Source organism: Ixodes scapularis, unplaced genomic scaffold (genome assembly GCF_016920785.2).
Source record: "Ixodes scapularis isolate PalLabHiFi unplaced genomic scaffold, ASM1692078v2 PGA_scaffold8__174_contigs__length_109621045, whole genome shotgun sequence".
Classification (NCBI taxonomy): Eukaryota; Metazoa; Arthropoda; class Arachnida; order Ixodida; family Ixodidae; genus Ixodes; species Ixodes scapularis.
In genome coordinates, this window is record NW_024609883.1 from 107,665,054 (window position 1) to 107,681,732 (window position 16,679).

General features: G+C 46.8%; 1 protein-coding gene across 10 annotated transcripts in view; it reads left to right on the top strand.

Moving 5' to 3' along the window:
• The window catches only part of LOC8034687 (calcium-dependent secretion activator), an 89,659-nt gene extending 73,623 nt beyond the window's left edge, over positions 1 to 16,036 (top strand). For all 10 annotated transcript variants that reach the window (XM_029977362.4, XM_029977364.4, XM_040207000.3 and 7 more), the window contains 6 exons: positions 1,698 to 1,772; positions 2,198 to 2,281; positions 4,575 to 4,700; positions 7,318 to 7,422; positions 8,409 to 8,551; positions 13,516 to 16,036. In XM_029977362.4, the coding sequence (XP_029833222.1) occupies positions 1,698 to 1,772; positions 2,198 to 2,281; positions 4,575 to 4,700; positions 7,318 to 7,422; positions 8,409 to 8,551; positions 13,516 to 13,714 (732 nt within the window). In that variant the 3' untranslated portion in view covers positions 13,715 to 16,036. The remainder of the gene's footprint in view (positions 1 to 1,697; positions 1,773 to 2,197; positions 2,282 to 4,574; positions 4,701 to 7,317; positions 7,423 to 8,408; positions 8,552 to 13,515) is intronic.
• Positions 16,037 to 16,679: the final 643 nt, after the last annotated feature.

Here is a 16,679-nt window from a genome sequence, read left to right on the forward strand (position 1 = left end):
GTCATGTGACATCAGTTTTCCTGCTAAATTTAGCAAGAAATACTTGGACAGACGGACAAACTTTCGGTGTTGGGGGGTATCATTCAAAAAGTATTTCATGCTTTAACAATAATAATGATGATGTTTAATCATAGAGTTATTATAATGTACGCTAGAGGTTCAACTGGCGCTAGTGTCTATGCGACTTCCGGGAGGCAAATTGAAGCAGACAGCAACCAGTCTACTTTTGCGGTGCTCCTGTGCATTCCTATGGGAAAACGCACGTGCATTTTGTCTCTTCGCCGGAAAACAACATGAATAACTTTTGTTATTTCTGTCGTAACGAATAGTATGTACCCTTATTGGTATTGTGAAAGTGCAATTGCTTTAGTTACAGCATTTTTCTTTACCGCTGAACGATGTTAAACTTTGCTATATTTCAGGCCCAAACCTCTGTTCCACGGCAGGTACGCAAAAACGAGCGACGATTCTAAGCAAGATAACGATCGAAAGGAATGCAGAGTGTGTTCGAGCTTCGCTAGCATTCCGGTGGCGCTTATATATTGCTAATATGCCCGTCCTGTCTTTATATGAAAATGACTCCGTCGTGCGCATCTTTACGATCGGTTAAAAAATATTTGAACATAAAAAAAATAAAGTACGTTGGCCACGAAAGGTGTGTCTTTTTATTAGTCCCTATGTCGGGCAGCTTTTATCGGGCACCTGTTCTCTGGCTTCTCCCTATTTGGAAAGATTTGGAGCGTGCGGGTGACGCTTTGAACCCAGAACAAGCATCTTCGCACACGAGTAGAAAGAATAAAGCAGTACTTATTTAATGGAAATCGGACTTTATTACGTGGCTTTCAATTTATTTTGATCGTCTGCATGCACACGGAGTTACTTATCCAGTGTTACTGCGTAGTTCTTGCCGTCTCTTGGTTTTCCAGATGTCCTTCGTTCGTTTGGCACGTATATCCCCGATGCTAGAAAGCGCCGATGCCGTGTTCGCGCTAACAGTGTCCGACAGTGCACATAAATACACGTACGAAGCGGTTTTAGCACCGTTTTTCAGGCCACGAATTTAAAATAAAAACGCCGTAAGTGACCAATTATTTTGTCTGCCTGACTGAGAAATGTTTCAATGTGCCTAGTACGTACGAATTATTCGTGATATTTTCTCTTATAATCGAGCGCAGAGAGAAAATGCACTCGCTTTTTCCCATAGAAATGCATTACCGGAAGTCAATTTCGGACTGGTTGCTGTCTGCTTCAATTTGCAGCAGCACACTAGCGCCAGTTGAACCTCTAGCGTACATTATAATAACTCTATGTGTTTAATCTGGCTGGACAGTGCCTCTTCCCAGGGCACTAACTGCCTGGGAAACCTCTGGATTCTTCAAATCTCCCAGTTATCTCCAAACTGACATGATGCATGGCATTCTCATGGGCAGATGATCGCAGAAAGTATTTAATTAAACTTGAGCTGTTGTGCGGAATACTGGGTACTCTGTAAAGTACCAATATAGGATAGTCGTATGCATACTCATAAAAATAAAATATGCCCAATTCATTCCTACTTATGAAGTTTCGACAAGAGAGACACTTTTGAATGCTTGACTGGAAAGAGTTGATGCCAAGATTTTGTTTTCATGCCTGACTTGTGCTGTAGAGCGGGGCATTGTTACACAGTCTAATGCAATGCCGGTGGTCTGTTGCAGCACCAGTGCCACAGCAGGATTGATAGCCTGGTGGATGGCACCCTGCAAGAGATGCAGGCTGGACTCATTGGGAAGGTGAGGACCCTGGCATCAACCTGCCTTGGGTGTAACCAGTTAAGGTTATATTAAGACAGTGTAGGCCATTTTGACACAAGTTTAAACATTTATTGAAATAACATTGAAATTTGGGGGGATTTCATTTCAACTATGCTTGGAGCTTTCACTGTGTAAAACCGACGACTAAAATGTTTCTTCGGCAAACAGTTTGTCCCTGCTGGGTACACAAGCGGTAATTCATTTTAGTCAATTTTATGCGTTAGGTCTAAATGTTGAGCCACACTATGTATCCTACATAGTATGTGTGCAAATTTATTTGAGGCACCTGCATAAAATGGGTGTGCTATAGTGACTAAGTATTTGTTTCTAAAGGAAGGGCAGAGGTCTGCTTGAAAGCTAGTGTCTAGGAGCCTTCCCGGTGCAAAATTTATCTTGTTTTTCAGCTGACGAGCATCCTGGAAGCAACATTGGGCAAGCTGTCACGCTACGATGAAGGAAGCCTTCTGGCTCCAATCTTATCACTCACAGTCAGTCCACCTTGTTTTTTTTTCTTTTTGTAACACATTTCTAGTCATGTGCTAATAATAGATCTTGAGTTCAAAGCGAATCATGATTTTGGCCGAATGTTTTTGAATCAAATAGGGAATATTTTCTCCGAGCCTTTCACTACTGTTGCACCATGCTTAAATGAAAACCCGGCTAAACTCGTGAAAGTTGTTCCCAAGCTTCCGCTTGTCTATTTATGAGCTAATTTGAATCAAACTATACTTAAAAAATGCGACCTCAAAAAGTCCGATGTTTGTGATGGCAAGTAAATGATGAATGTGGCATAAAATTAAACCTATAAAGATACCCAGCTATACCTGATTGAGTGGATTTACAAATCTTGCTATATGCAAATATTCTTTCTTCAATCTCGAATAAAAAGATTAAAAAAGTCATGAATGATAAACGCAGGTTGTTAGAGCATCTTTGCCTATTGCAGTCTTGCATAACGGCCCTGTTTAATTTTGAAAATTTTACTGCATATCAACCTTCACAAAGTTCCCATTTCTTTCTGAATATACCAGGCACGCACATGTACAATCGCACTTTGAAAGTGTGTTTTCCTCCCAAGCACGCAATTGCGATATTCATACTTTTCCGAGTGTTAATGGGGTGGGTTACCCTGTTGAATGGGCTTCTTACCGAGCACCGGTGCACTGCGGAGAAGCAACATTCGCAAAGCTCGCTTTCGCGGGTGTTGCTTTTCGGCAGTGCACCCGTCCTTGGTAAGAAGCGTGCTCAATGGAGCCAACCCACCGCGATCAACACTAGAAGAATACAAATATTGCAATTCATCTGAAAGCGAATATTGAATGGTGTATTATTCTAAACTACTATTCGAAATTTTTATTCGCACAACATTACATTTCTCAATTAGCCGAAGTACACTGAGTGTTCTAAAGCAATTTCGGTAGGGCCTTAATTTTTATTAATTTCACAAACGCGAATCAAGTGAAACAAACTTTTAATGTGGTTGTACTTTGCCCACACCAGTTATAATACAGCATGTTCCCCAAAAAAGTTTGTGGGTTCTTTTCAATGCCAAAGTAAACAATGCATTGCAGAATGCCTAGCGTCCACCCAAAATGTAGCACTAGCGGTTTGAACGAGATGCCGAAGTTTCAGAACCGTTATTTTAATTAAAAGTTATGAGATTTTTTGATAATTTTAATGGGAAAACAGGTCCAGTTTTTGGTAACTGGCGCCATTCAGCTCCATGTATTTGAGGGCTCCGTCAGCTGCCATTTTCCTATTTAAAATTTAAGAGAAGCACTTAAAGGGCAACTCCGCTCAATTCCGAAAATTCCGGGATTATGAGTGATTTCACATTAAAAAGCACTAATAAAAGGCACCACATCATTTGCTTTGCGAGAAATGGGATATATTAGTATAACGATCAGCAGAAACCCAAACCCAAACTTCGGCTCCTTCGGGCAACATTGGCCTCGGGCCGCCAAAAACACGGCTACCACGTGGTACGAGAAATCACATGATCCTCTACGCAAGAACAGGCGGGATGGGGGTGGGGCAACATTGGGGCGGGCCTGTGCAAGGTACAAGCGTCGTCTCCACCGCAGTCTTCACGTTTTGGCGTCTATGATATCTGACAACTGCGGCATCAGTCTGCGCACGTAGGGTGGACGAAATTCCGAGAGACTATAATCACGAACGGCGAGGTGACGACGGCGGTTGTGACGACGGCAGAAGACGGCAGTAACGGCAGGACAGCCGGATGGCTCCCGAGGCTGAGAAGAGTGCTGCGCAGGCGCATTAGGCCAATCACAGGGACACCACCGAGTGCCAAGAGGAGACGCTGCTGACGTCATCCAAAACGCTTGCCCGGAGAAGTAAAAACAAACAAAAAGTAGCAATATTGGTGGCGTTTAGCTCAATGTTGACAACACCGACACCGTAGCCTTTACTGCGCTGTTGATGGCCCCTCAGTTCGCCTGCTAGAGCCAGCCGATTTCGGCAACTTCCAAAGTTTGCCGGACCGTTTAAGAAACATTTAGACAGAACTAGGTCGTGATATTTGACGTGTGGTCTTCCTAGGTGATACTGAAAGGGCTGCATTGTTTTTTTCAAAAAACGAAAATGAAGCGGAGTTGCCTTTTAGCTTTCTAATAAGTTAACAGTTAGTCCTGAAACTTTGGCATCCGTTCAGACCATGAAAGCCATATCAACTCTGTTCCGAAATGATGCTCTAGTCACGGTGCAGAGCTGCTTCAGAGTGGCGCGCTGGACGTCTCACGCATAATGCTCCGTTGTCTCCAGTATCGGCAGGGCATGTCCAGCTCCGGCAAGGAGGTGGGCCACACGTACGTCAACTTTGTCCGCAACAGCATGGAGCAGCTTCGGCAGAAAGTCAGCGACGAGCTCTGGGTGCTTGCGCTCTTCGAGGTGGGTGATGCTCCCCGCTCGCTTCTAGCGTCAAATTCATTACATCCATCACATAACCTCACATACCCTTCCATATCATCATACACCTTTGCGTATCATCGCATACTGCCAAATACCATCACACACCGCATGCCATCACATACCTTTGCATACCGTCACATCCAAGGGGCATTCATAAAGTTCACATTATTGTCGCAGCCGTTTATAACGAAGTCGGTTATAACAAAATAGCGGCTATAGTGAAGCGATCACGATTTCACATTCCCATTTGCACATTTTCAATGTGTCTGTGTCTGTCTTTAGTAGTCGCCTCGGTGGCTCTGTGGCGAGAGCGCTGGCGTACAGATCCCCATGTGGGGGGTTCGAATCCCGGCCGAGGTGCCCGCAATCTGACGGAGGCTTATTGCGGAGAAGGCGCCGTGTAACCAAGCTTTCGGTTGCACGTCAAAAGATCCCCAGGTGGTCCAAATTAACCCTCAGTCCTCCGCTGGGGCGTACCAGATGCCCGTCGTTGGTTTGGCGCGTAAAACGCCCAAATTTGACTTTTGACTTTGTGTCTGTCTTTAGCGAAGGAGATTGAGCAGCTCCTGTGGATATAGCAAAAAAAATTTTACTAAAAAATAAGAAAAACGTTTGACCTCTGAAAGCTGCTAGCGTTGCAGATCGCCGCACTTTGCTGCCTCGGCACAGCAGCCACCCAGAACGAACCGCACACGTGCTGCAAAGGCCGTCGGTGACAGCCTCTGCATCGTCGTCTGCCCCCCTTCTCTACCTGAGAAGCGGCTTTTCTGCATCGCTTGCGGAGAGGCTGTTGTTGCGTGCCAATAGGGGCGTTCGCAGCGCTAGCGACAACGTACCTATGATGTACCGACGGGGACAATGGAAAGAACCTAATTTCAGAGAGGGAGCAACTCCAATTTAATGGCCAATGCCTCCTGGACAGATGGGCTCAAGTGCGCCTGAATTTGGTTGTTTCATGGCCAGCGTGGCGAGGAAACCGAGCGGAGAGACGGACACGTTTGCGGACGGTGAACACTTTTGACTCTGCGGGCTGCAGCTCGTTTTTGCAAATGCGGGTTACATACCACGTGACCCCAATTGAGCAGTTGCCCCCTTACTTAAATATAGGCTCTCTATACCGTCGAAACACAAACTTCGGTGCGAACTCGGTGCCATGCGCGGCTGGTCGTTGTGGTCTCTCTCTGCTCTCTGCGTGAAAGTCTAGCTTCACAGAAGCACCGATTCAGCGACTCATTGCCACGCAACGATGGCGAGTTCCGGCACTGCGACGGGGAAGACGAATGCAATCTTTTCGAAACAACAGCATACCGCCATCCTCGACGAATTGTGCATCAATGTAAAAAACACCGTCCACCGCCAGCGTCCCCCGCGGTGGCCATCGCAGCTGTCTATAGGGCTCTGGACATTATGTAGCTCACAGGATTTTCTTTCGGTTGGAGCTTCTCGCACTTGCCGAGAAGCTTTTCTGATTTAGCAGAGATCGCGTGCAAGGAAGCCTCCACTGCTTTCTGCAGGCCCGATAAACATGTGCCCATAATGGCCCGTTTTATTTTTTTGCACATTACTTTTATGAAGTCCAGATATAACGAAGAAGCAGATATAGCGAAGTGATTTCAGATCCCTGTCCACTTAGTTATAACCGGTCTTGATAGTATTGTCATGAAGGAATAGAAATTTACCAATGAAACCCAAAGTCACACACTTTCACCAGAGGTGGACAACCTGTTGGATGCCATTGTTAGAGAACTTCTCGTTTTGAGTAGATAGATAGATAGATAGATATTTATTTGTACACTTAAGAACAGGCCGCAAGTGATTGCACGACCAAGTGCAATCACTTGGTCGTCATCCTTAAAATGCTTTCCACACAGTGGAGTCTTCAGGTGAGGGAAGAGGAAGAGTCATAAGGTGTGAGGTCGGGTGAATATGAGGGATGACGCAAAAATTCGTAACCTAAAGTGGCCACGTGTGACAATGTCGCCTGTGCAAAGTGAACTAGGGCATTGTCATGAAGCAGATGGATGGCCTTCGTGAGCTTCCCTCTGTGCTTTGCCTTGATAGCTCCTGGCAACTTTTCAGAAGCTCACGCAATGTTTATACTGTGTCGAAACTAGAGTTATGCGCTCTCGTGTTGATGCCTGTTCTGTTCTCCTTTTTAAAATACCCGGTGCCGATAATACAAACTTTATGCGCCACTTGTACCTGTTGGAATCACCCACATGACACAATTATTTTATCCTCAAAGCGGTCAAGCAGTCGTCACTTAAAGTGATGGTTCCATCTTTGAAGCAATCACATGACTTAGTAACTCCATCAATGAAGCGAGCTAGCTACGATATGTTCAAGGCTATAGTCAAGTGATCACATGACTCAATAACTCCATCCTTCAAGTAACCTGGCTATGGTCAAGCAGTCATCGCTTGGGGTGATGGCTCCATTTTTCACGTGTTCACATGACTCAGTAACTCTATCTTTGAAGCAATCTAGCTATATTCGAGGTTAAAGTCAAGTATAATCAAGCCCTCATTGCTTGAGGAGGTCACAGGACTCTGACTCCGGCCTCAAACCGATCCTTGAAGCACTCTTCCTGTTGCAGCAATGGTATGCGGCCCAGATGAGCCTGCTGTGTTCCTGGCTCTCCGAGCGATTGGACCATGGACTGCACTCATTCCAGTTGTCAGCATTGCTGCACATTGCTCGGGTCAGGAGACGCCCCTCAACATCTCTTTTTTTTTTTTGTGCCCCAATTTTTTAGTTTGCTATCTAGGCCCGACTCTTTTTGGAAAGTCATGCAAAACGCCAGAAAGGCACCCTTAAATAGGGATGATGTCTATCTCAATGCTATGTCCTCTCAGCTTAACTGCCATCATAGCTCTGGACAAGCAACAGCTCAGGCACGAATGAGTGGGAACCTGCGCACGACTTACGAATAGATAATGATGCATTTGGTGTGGAAGACCCAAATTTAGCGGGTAAGACTAAGCTCTGCTTCACCTTATGATGGACTGCGGCGGATGCTACGACCGTCGGAACCAGTCCAGTGCCATGTGAGAGTCGTGTGCCCTTTCAAAAGGGTGCAGGGGGTGCAAAGTCACGTGATGTGCTCAAAGCACTGGATTGGTTAAGGTGGCTCATAGTGTTTGCTTCGATCCATCTAAAGGGGAAACAGAGTGTAGTGAGTACCTGTGCGGCGGTTCTCAAACCTTTTTATCTCGAGGAACACACATCATCCTTGATGATAGCCAGGGATCCCCCCGTGGTCTTAGTATTGATGCGGTAAAGCAGTACAGAAGCTTGCAGACCTTGTAAACAATTATGCACAAACCATGTAGTGTCCTCCGCATAGTTATGCATCAATGAGTGGCTCGGATCCTCTAACGCAGTGCCTAAACAGAAGGAACATTTGATTTGGGGTCAGGGAGGGCCGAGAAAATATTGTGGCTTGGGGAACCCCATGGAATCCTAGGAACCCAGTTTGAGAACCCAATATAATAGACCTTAAGACTAGGGAAGAACAAGGGACGACACGGGGTTTTAGTCTATGATGTTTAACCATCACCAGCTCAACTGCGCCCTAACTTTCTGTTCATCAAGAACCTAGATGTTAGGGATACGGCGACAAATGAATGATGACACGATGGGGCTGTGGGATGGCTCTAAGCGCCGGTTCTACATTCGGGGCTGCAGAAGCTGTACTCGGACTTTGAGCTGCAAGGCATTGAAGAGGAGAAGCTCAACTCCAAGGTTTACCAGACGGTCTGCAGCCGGCTTCAACTCGAAGAGGCTGCCGCCTCCGTCTCGGACAGCAGCCGGGAAAAGGATGACTCAGAGTGAGTCGACACTTTATGGCCCCGGTTTTGCGCAAAGTAGAGGCCTGTCTTGGAAACTAGACGTTTCTGGCTTACGTTTCCTCTCGACCCAAGGTCCTCCTCTGGGACACGCGAGACGCAGTTTGTCGGTGTGGCACGTAAATTTACAGTTTCATTTGTGCCTTGATCCTGGAAGTTCACCATTTCAGTCGAATCGCTGCAGGAAAGAAATACGGAAGATTGAGAAATTGAGTTAAATTAAAGGAGAAAGGGCCTAAAATATTTTATTTTTATGGGTTTATAATAATGTTTGGTAATGGCGACATTTGTGAAAGATGGGGTGTAATGTTTAATGGAAAATGCTTGCGGTAGATTTTGAGAAAGTTTGTGTCGATGTCTGGTTACTGTACCACATGACCTTCTAAGCGGTTCCCGACTTGACGAAGATTGATTAGACGGCTAAATATGCCTAGGAGTCGCATGCCGTATTTACTCGAAATATTGCCACGCGCGTCGCCGAGTGAGCGCATGTGTGGTCGAGTGGTTATTGTGCTTGGCATCCGTGTGGAGGCCCCGGGTTTAATTTTTGAAAGCGACGCATCTTTTATTAATTCTTTCAATTTAACGTTCTTGTAAGTTCGAGAACCTTGTCGTCTGATCGAGGTATGAATGTTCTACGCCAAATATTCCAGAAACCTATGCGGGTACATAAGGGACTTCGCATGATGAGTCAGAGTCGGTCTCGCCCCAGCGTTTGACCCTGCTGAGAAAGGCTAGCATCGAGCCTACGACGCTAGCCTTTTTTTATTTTGTTTTGGGCACAAGTTTGCCCCATTAAACGTTTAGTTTGCTTCAGTATTTGTCGCCTCATCGAACAATCATTCGTGACAATACGACCTTTGAATATTGGCCAACTTCTGTACTAGACTAGCCAAAAATAATAAAAAAATATTCAAAAGTAGACATGTTAATGTGCGAGTGGTGCAGCGCCGTAGAACTCGTGCTGCACCATTCGCATTGAGCTTCACCGCTTTGCAACGGCAGGCTCGGAGAAGTGGTTGTGCATTTTTGCTATTTAGCTCAATTCGATCGGAAAACTTTGCTCACTATTATTCTTATAAGTGCACTTCCTTCGATTACGATTGTAAGTTGACCATAATTTCAAAGAGCAGGGACAGAAAAATGATGCTGACCCATGTTCGAATAAATACGGTATGCTCTAACCCTAAAGCCATTTGCAAGGCAGTGTAGCAGCTGGCTCCCGGTTAGCTTGCTGTCGAAATACGGTGCAGCAGACGACACTTGCTCGGTTGATGGCTGGGGGGAAAGCAAAGAGGCGACTGCTGCGCCCTACCGTGGGGCTCTGCGTTGATGGGGCCGCTGTGCTTGCTTCCAGAGTGAAACGGGGCAGGAGTCTGCGCTTTAAAAATGCCATGTCCGTAAGTAACAGCTGCCATGCTCGGCTGGGTTGGCACCGGTGGTGGTGGGCGGTGGCGGTGGCACAGGGGGCCCAGGAATGTGGGGCGTACAGTTGTGGACAGAGATAGCCGGAGTGCACGACTGCCTTTTGCCTCGCACGTTGGCTCAACTTGGCTGCAATAAACGAAGCGTGACGAGTGTCGAGGAGCCACAAGAAACAACCCTCCTCGTAGGGTGAAATTACCTCCTACCCGTATGCCATTGAACAAACGCACAGGCAAAAAACTCAATCGAACCGTAGGAAAGGTTCTTTTCAAAGGTTCGATTGAAACTCAGTCGAACCTTTGAAAGGAAAAGCATACTCGCATTTAGCGACGCATTGCCGAGATTGCGAGTGCGAACCACGCTTCACAGACATAAGATTGTTGTTCCAACACAACAACAATTGTCCTGGGAAATAATTGAAGCCTATCATAAAACAGAAAACAAATCCATGTACATAAGCCAGCCATCACTGATCCTTATGGACAATGAATTGAATTTTTCGGATTTGGGTTAGCACTTGATCTGAAGCAAGAGGTGTTTAAATATCACATCGTGCCAGTGCCTGTGCGAGCATAAGTGTCTATTTTCTGTTTCTGTTCTACTAAGATTTCAGTGGCTAGTCAGCGCCTATCCAGTGTATCTCTCTTCTTTGTACCCGTCTCACTATGAATGGTAAACTCTTTCATGTGGAAGTGGCAGGGGAATTCTCTTTTGCTCACGGACAGGGTTGTGATTTGAAATTTTGGTCCAAGTAACTGAGCAATAAAGTACACTTTTGAGGGAAAACTAGTTTCTATAGTTGCCGGTTTCTCAGCCTCGTTTTATGGTGCAAGAAATGTTTGTGGAACATGATTGCTGCTACCGAATTGGTGGCTAACGTGCAAGACAAAAGGTGGCAGTGTCTGCTTTGTTTCATTCACAAGGTTATTTGTATATACTTGTTTTAATACCCTCTGGGTCCATAGGGTATTACGGAAGGGGAGTGCATGTAAATTCACACACTAAAAACATTTCACATGCTAAAAATCAGTCATGTACAAATAGTGGATTTTGAGTTTGAAGCAAACTCAAAATCGGATAGTGGTTTTGGCCGAATATTTTCTAATCAAATAGTTTCTCTGAGCCTTTCACTACTGTAGCATGGTTAAACGAAAACCCAGCTGAACCTGTGAAGTTTGTTTACAAGCTTTTACTTGTCCATTTCTAAGCTAAATTATGTTTAATCTTACTACATTTATCGACTGTGGCCTCGGAAAGTTCAATGCCTACATTGGGTTGGCAAGTAAACAACACATTATGAAATAAAACCTATGAGATGCACTGCTATACCTAATTGAGGGGATTTATAAATATTCTTGCTATATACAAGTACCTTTCCTCTAGCCAGGAATGATTAATGTAGACATCAACATTCACAAAGTTTCCGTGTCTTTTTAAATAACAAAACGCGCACTTTGAAAGCATGCTTCCCTCCTAAGCACACTGATGGAATATTTGTACTTTTGAAAGTGTTGATCTTGGCGTTTCAGCCCCATCGAGTGCGCTTCTTGCCGTGCATCGGTGCACTGGGGAGAAGCAACACTCGTGGAAGCGAGTTTCGCGGGTGTTGCTTCACCACAGTGCACCATGCTCATTAAAGGGCAACTCCGCTTAATTTCAAAAGTTTTGAGATAGTGGCCGATTTTGCTTTTTGAAGCACTCAAAAACAATCCCCAATCCTTTGTTTCGCGAAAAATAAAATATTTTTCGTGTAATTTTACTTTAACCATGATCACAAACCGAAAGCGAAACGGTGGCAAAGCCGGACAACATTGTATATTTGGCATCACTAAGCATGTACACCCACGTGATATACAAGGGGAAGAAGGAGCTCCCCTCTTATCAGGATCCTTCTTTGTGCTTCCTGGATTAGCACAGGCGTCGCTATTCTCCTCCCAGAAGATAATAGAAGATTAACCTGTCACTCAAAATTCTTACAAAGCAGCTTTCCTCTCCTCCTTTTACTTGGTGTTCAAAAGTATGCGCACTGAACACACAAGCCGCGCTCAACGAGGCGATGGGCCTATCAGTAGTATCAATAGTCGAGCGCCGGGCCGGCCGAGCGCGTCACTCACATCTCTCACGGCGCTGGCGCCACTCGTGCTCTCCCCGGGAAAGAAAACAAAATTGAAAAAAAAAAAAAAGAAGCTGTACATGCTTGATGACGTCACGGATGTGCTGGGAGAAGGAACTTGGAGGAAGCGGAAATGCAACCGGGCAGTGTTGTCTGGCCCACACGTCTCATCCAAAACCAGCGGATTCGTGCTTGTCAAACTTTGACAGCGATTTTAATGAACTTCTAGGCGGAATTCCGTCGTAATATTTGCCATGGGGGTTTTTGTAGATGATAACAAAGAGAACTGTATAGTTTTGCACTACTGGAAAAGAAGCGGAGTTGCCCTTTAAGAAGAGCACTCAACATGCCACAATCAACACTGAAAAATACAAATATCGCAGCTGATCTCGAAGTAAATATTGAACAGCGTACTATTCGAAACTACTAATAGACAATTTGAATATTCGCGCAACACTACTAAAATTACGAGCAAAGTAAGCAATTTTGTTACAATATGATTAGTTACCTCCTCTTTAAGTAAATCAGTGCATGGTATGTTCACCAAAGGTGCCGGAAAGTGGTTCCACCCAGATGACGTTCTTAGTAAGGAGCCAATGTATGCTGGCGTTTCACTACGAGGTGTGCTGACTTAAGGCTGGTTCACACACTTGCAACCGATGACGACTCGTGTGCTTTGACACCTATTGTGACAAGAGAACACACTGGCGTCATCTGTCGGGTAGCTGTGGAGCAGTTTTCATATAAAGCAACATAATAAAACTGGAGACACGAAACAAGGACACTTATAACACTGTCTCAGACACAGCTAAAAAGTTTTATTCACAACACTCCCTTATAGCAAACAACCCTCAGCCGCCGCAAGTGGAAAAATGCGCTAGTATTAGCAAAAGAATGAACCATCATTCGCCAGTATCTAATCATTTATAACCTACGAAGCAAAATTTAAAAACTACAACAGCAAAAACGTCCGCCCTTGTTTATCAAGAACAACCGAAGGAATGCCGACACAATTTCCTGCTAACGTAATTCTAATTGTTTCCTTCAAAACACGTTTAAACGGATCCAGTTCTTTGCAAACTATCTCTGTCAATTCTTGGGAACACAATTGGTTCACTCGTCTAGATGCTTCACTATTTCGGAGTTTGGTGCCCTTGATAGCACTGCCCTTTTGTGCACTAGGAGCCTTTCATTAACACAACGGCCAGTTTGCCCAACATAAGAGAAGCAACTGATGTCACTTCTCTTATGTTACACACCTTTTGTTTGCTCATACAAGCCAGTGTCCACACAGCACGCGCAAAAGCAGCACCATAAATGCACTGGGTTGAAACGAAGGAAAGTCGTCTCGGTAACATGTACACAGGCTCTGAGCACCCAGGATGACACATGTTTGAACCCGTTCCAGGGACTACCCGGAGACGGGCGTTGAGAGCGACGCCCGGCACAAGATTGCTGCCGCCCTGCACGACAGTGGGGAAGGCGCCGAGGGCTACGTCACTCGCATCCAGAACGTCACCCAGAACGTCACAGGACGCATCTCGACGCTGGCACGTGGTGTCGGGGGCTTCGCCAACAAGTTTTCGGGCGGATTCCTCAACTTCTAAGTTGTCCCCTCCCCCCTCCCTCTAACCAACCGTACTCCCCCCTCCCCCTCCGCTAACTTCCGAACACCGCAGACCTCGCGCCTGTCATCGACAGTCTGCAGACGACGTTTGCTCACATTAGCGCATGCCTTCCACTTCTGCTGGCACCCGTCGAGCGAAGGTAGTGGCGTTGGCGCGGAGGCAAGCCCTAGCCGGCTGGCGTCCTGTTCGTTTGCCAATGTCATCGGCTAATGCTTGCAAACGCCTCAACCGGGCAAGCTTGCCAGAGGAGCCCCCACACACCCCGAATCTCCCCTCCGGAAGCCTCTGCCCCACTTAGGGATACCCTAGAGGGGCCGCCCCCCCCACTTCGAAGGGATTTTGGCACCCCTAGCACACCCGTGGCCACCCTAGCCTAGCGGCACCCGCGAGAGACTGACCTGCAGCAAGCACAAACCTATGCAAGGCGGCAGCCGACCAGCGTCGGATCGGCTCAGGTCAGACGGGCGCGGCTTCGGCCGGGCCTCTCTCTCCGCGGCTGCGTCGTCGCAGCTTGCTCTCGGTGGGCTCGCAAAGGAGACACACTCGTAAATGCAGTCCTTATACATACACTATATCTGTATATTACGAAGGGAAAGAGAAAAAAAAAAAAACGAAATCCAAACAACGAACGTTCTTTACTCGTTTTAACGTTTCATAGTAGAGCAGCGGCAGTGTGTTTTTCGGTTTTTTCCCAGGTCGAATGGTATGTCGTCCCCCGCCCACACCCTCACCTCTCCTTCAATACGTATGCATAAGGTAGATATTGCATATTTTACGATACTATCCGTGTCTAGGGCGCGAGAGAGCGGCCGCGCCGCTTGGCGTCTCTCTCTCTCCTCTGTGCTTAAACAGGAGGGGCTCGCCGCCCCCTTTCCCTCGTCGTCGTCTTCTCACCGACGTTGGGTGTGCATCCTCCTGCATTCCATTGCACCGACGTGGAGCACACTGTTTGACACGTCTTCGTTAACTTCGCGCCGCGTCTCACTTTGTTTCTCTTCGAGGCTCTGCAACGTACGACCGGGCGAGCTACTTTCCGAGATGGCTGGGGGCTGTTGCGACACGGTATTGCGGTTGAGCGTTGCGGCGTAGAGCTCCAACGCAATGTTGTGGTGCATCTCTCCGGCGCGTTGCGGGAAGCCTCGGGGAGTTTGTGCGGGGGGACGGCAAGAACTCGACGTTGTAGCACCAGCTCGAAGCCGGTGCTCAGTCTGCGGACAACTGCAGGTGCCATTTCCTTTAACTCGTTCCATAACACAGAGCTTAGCTCGAGATTACGCCAGATAAGTGTAACACAATACGAGGGAAAAAGAGTCGCACATTATTTCCGTTTATTTTAACCGCCTCGGAATAAAAATTAATCCAACACACGACTGATAAGCCATTAGGTCAGCCAGGCATGCATAGTAATCAAGTATGTTTCAACAACGACCGTTGTTTTATTAGAAGACGATTGCAACGTCGGCCACGATGAGGTGGCATCGTGAGAGCGCCCACATTTTGAAAGACGCTTCTGACAAAGGTAGCTCTCTAACGTAACAAAATCGATCAAATGTGTTGTAGCCCATCGCCGGAGAAGCGGAAGAAACGAAAAGAGAAGGAATTCATGACATACCCATGTTTACGAAGAACAAAATAAGGCTGCAAGTTGGACTACTTGGTTCTGATGCATACTGAGCTATCACGCCAAAAACGCAAGGACAAAAAGTGAGAGGCAACGCGGGACAAGGCATTGTGCTCTGTTGCCTCTCGCATTTTGTACTTGTGTTTTTTGGTGTGAAACCTTTAGGACAGAATCAGAAATGGCACACCTCTTCCATTTCCTGTCAGCAAATTTCCTCCGGAAATGGCCGCCACGGAGCCCGCGAGCCTTGCAGTCCCCCCGTCCGCGTTGTTGGCCCCTCATTTTGCGCGTTTCGTGGTTGCATGCAAGTGTGTGCCCCCTCCCGGGGAACAAGAGAGATGGTTTCACAAGCAAATAAGGGGCGTCTCTGCCGGTTCGGCGCCCTCTGTGGCAGGCACTGCCGCCTGGGCACACATTGTACATAGGCCTCGCCTCGGTTCCCTGTTTTGATATGGAACGCCGGCTCGCGCGTTTCCTTGCTCTGCCTTAACGAGAGGGGAGAGGCGGCGGCACTGCGTGTGGGCGCACGGTCGCCCGGGCCGTTCCTGAGTTGCGCTTGTTGCTAGCCTTTGCTTCCGGGCCCAGAACTCTTCTCATGGCCGAGCAGAATGTTTCTCGAGAGTTGCCCAGTCTCATGTAACTTTCTAGAGATGTGTGCACTATAAAGGTCTCAAACCACAGCCTCGTCTTCCTTCTGGTGACAAGGGGCGGCCCGCTCGCTCTCCTTGTGTGCACGGGCTCGCGTGCCCTGGTGATGAATGAGTGCGGCACGCTGCTCCGACACGACGGACTTCATTAATGACCAATCGGGAAGGTTGGGACCCTTTGCCCTGTTTTGTACGTGGCGTATGATGTAGTCGCGGCTACTAGAGCGAGCGCCTATATTCAGTGTCTCGTTCGCACAAGAGCGAGGACAAATGAGATACTAAATGTACTCGCGAGATAAAGCCGGTAGCCTCAATAGTGTTGTGTGTTACATGTGAAAAGCGGAATAGAAGCAGCCAAGAGGCACATGTATGAAAGGACAGGATAATAGAGAAAAGAAAAAGAACTGGAATGGTATTTTGCAGCATCTGCTTACTGCGGTAATGCTTTTTGTTACCCTCCTTTCTTTGGAACTTCTTGCACTGCAGTAACACAGAAAACTGTCTTCAATTAAAATGTCTTAAGACACTGGTACAGTGTTGGGGACAATAGGAACCTAAATGGCCATTTCGACAAAGTTTTCTGAGTGCCTGCTATGAGGGAGCTAAACTCCAACAAACGTTTACGGGGGGAAGTCCAGAAATGCGACACAAAGTCCTTCACTCAAGTACTGTTGAG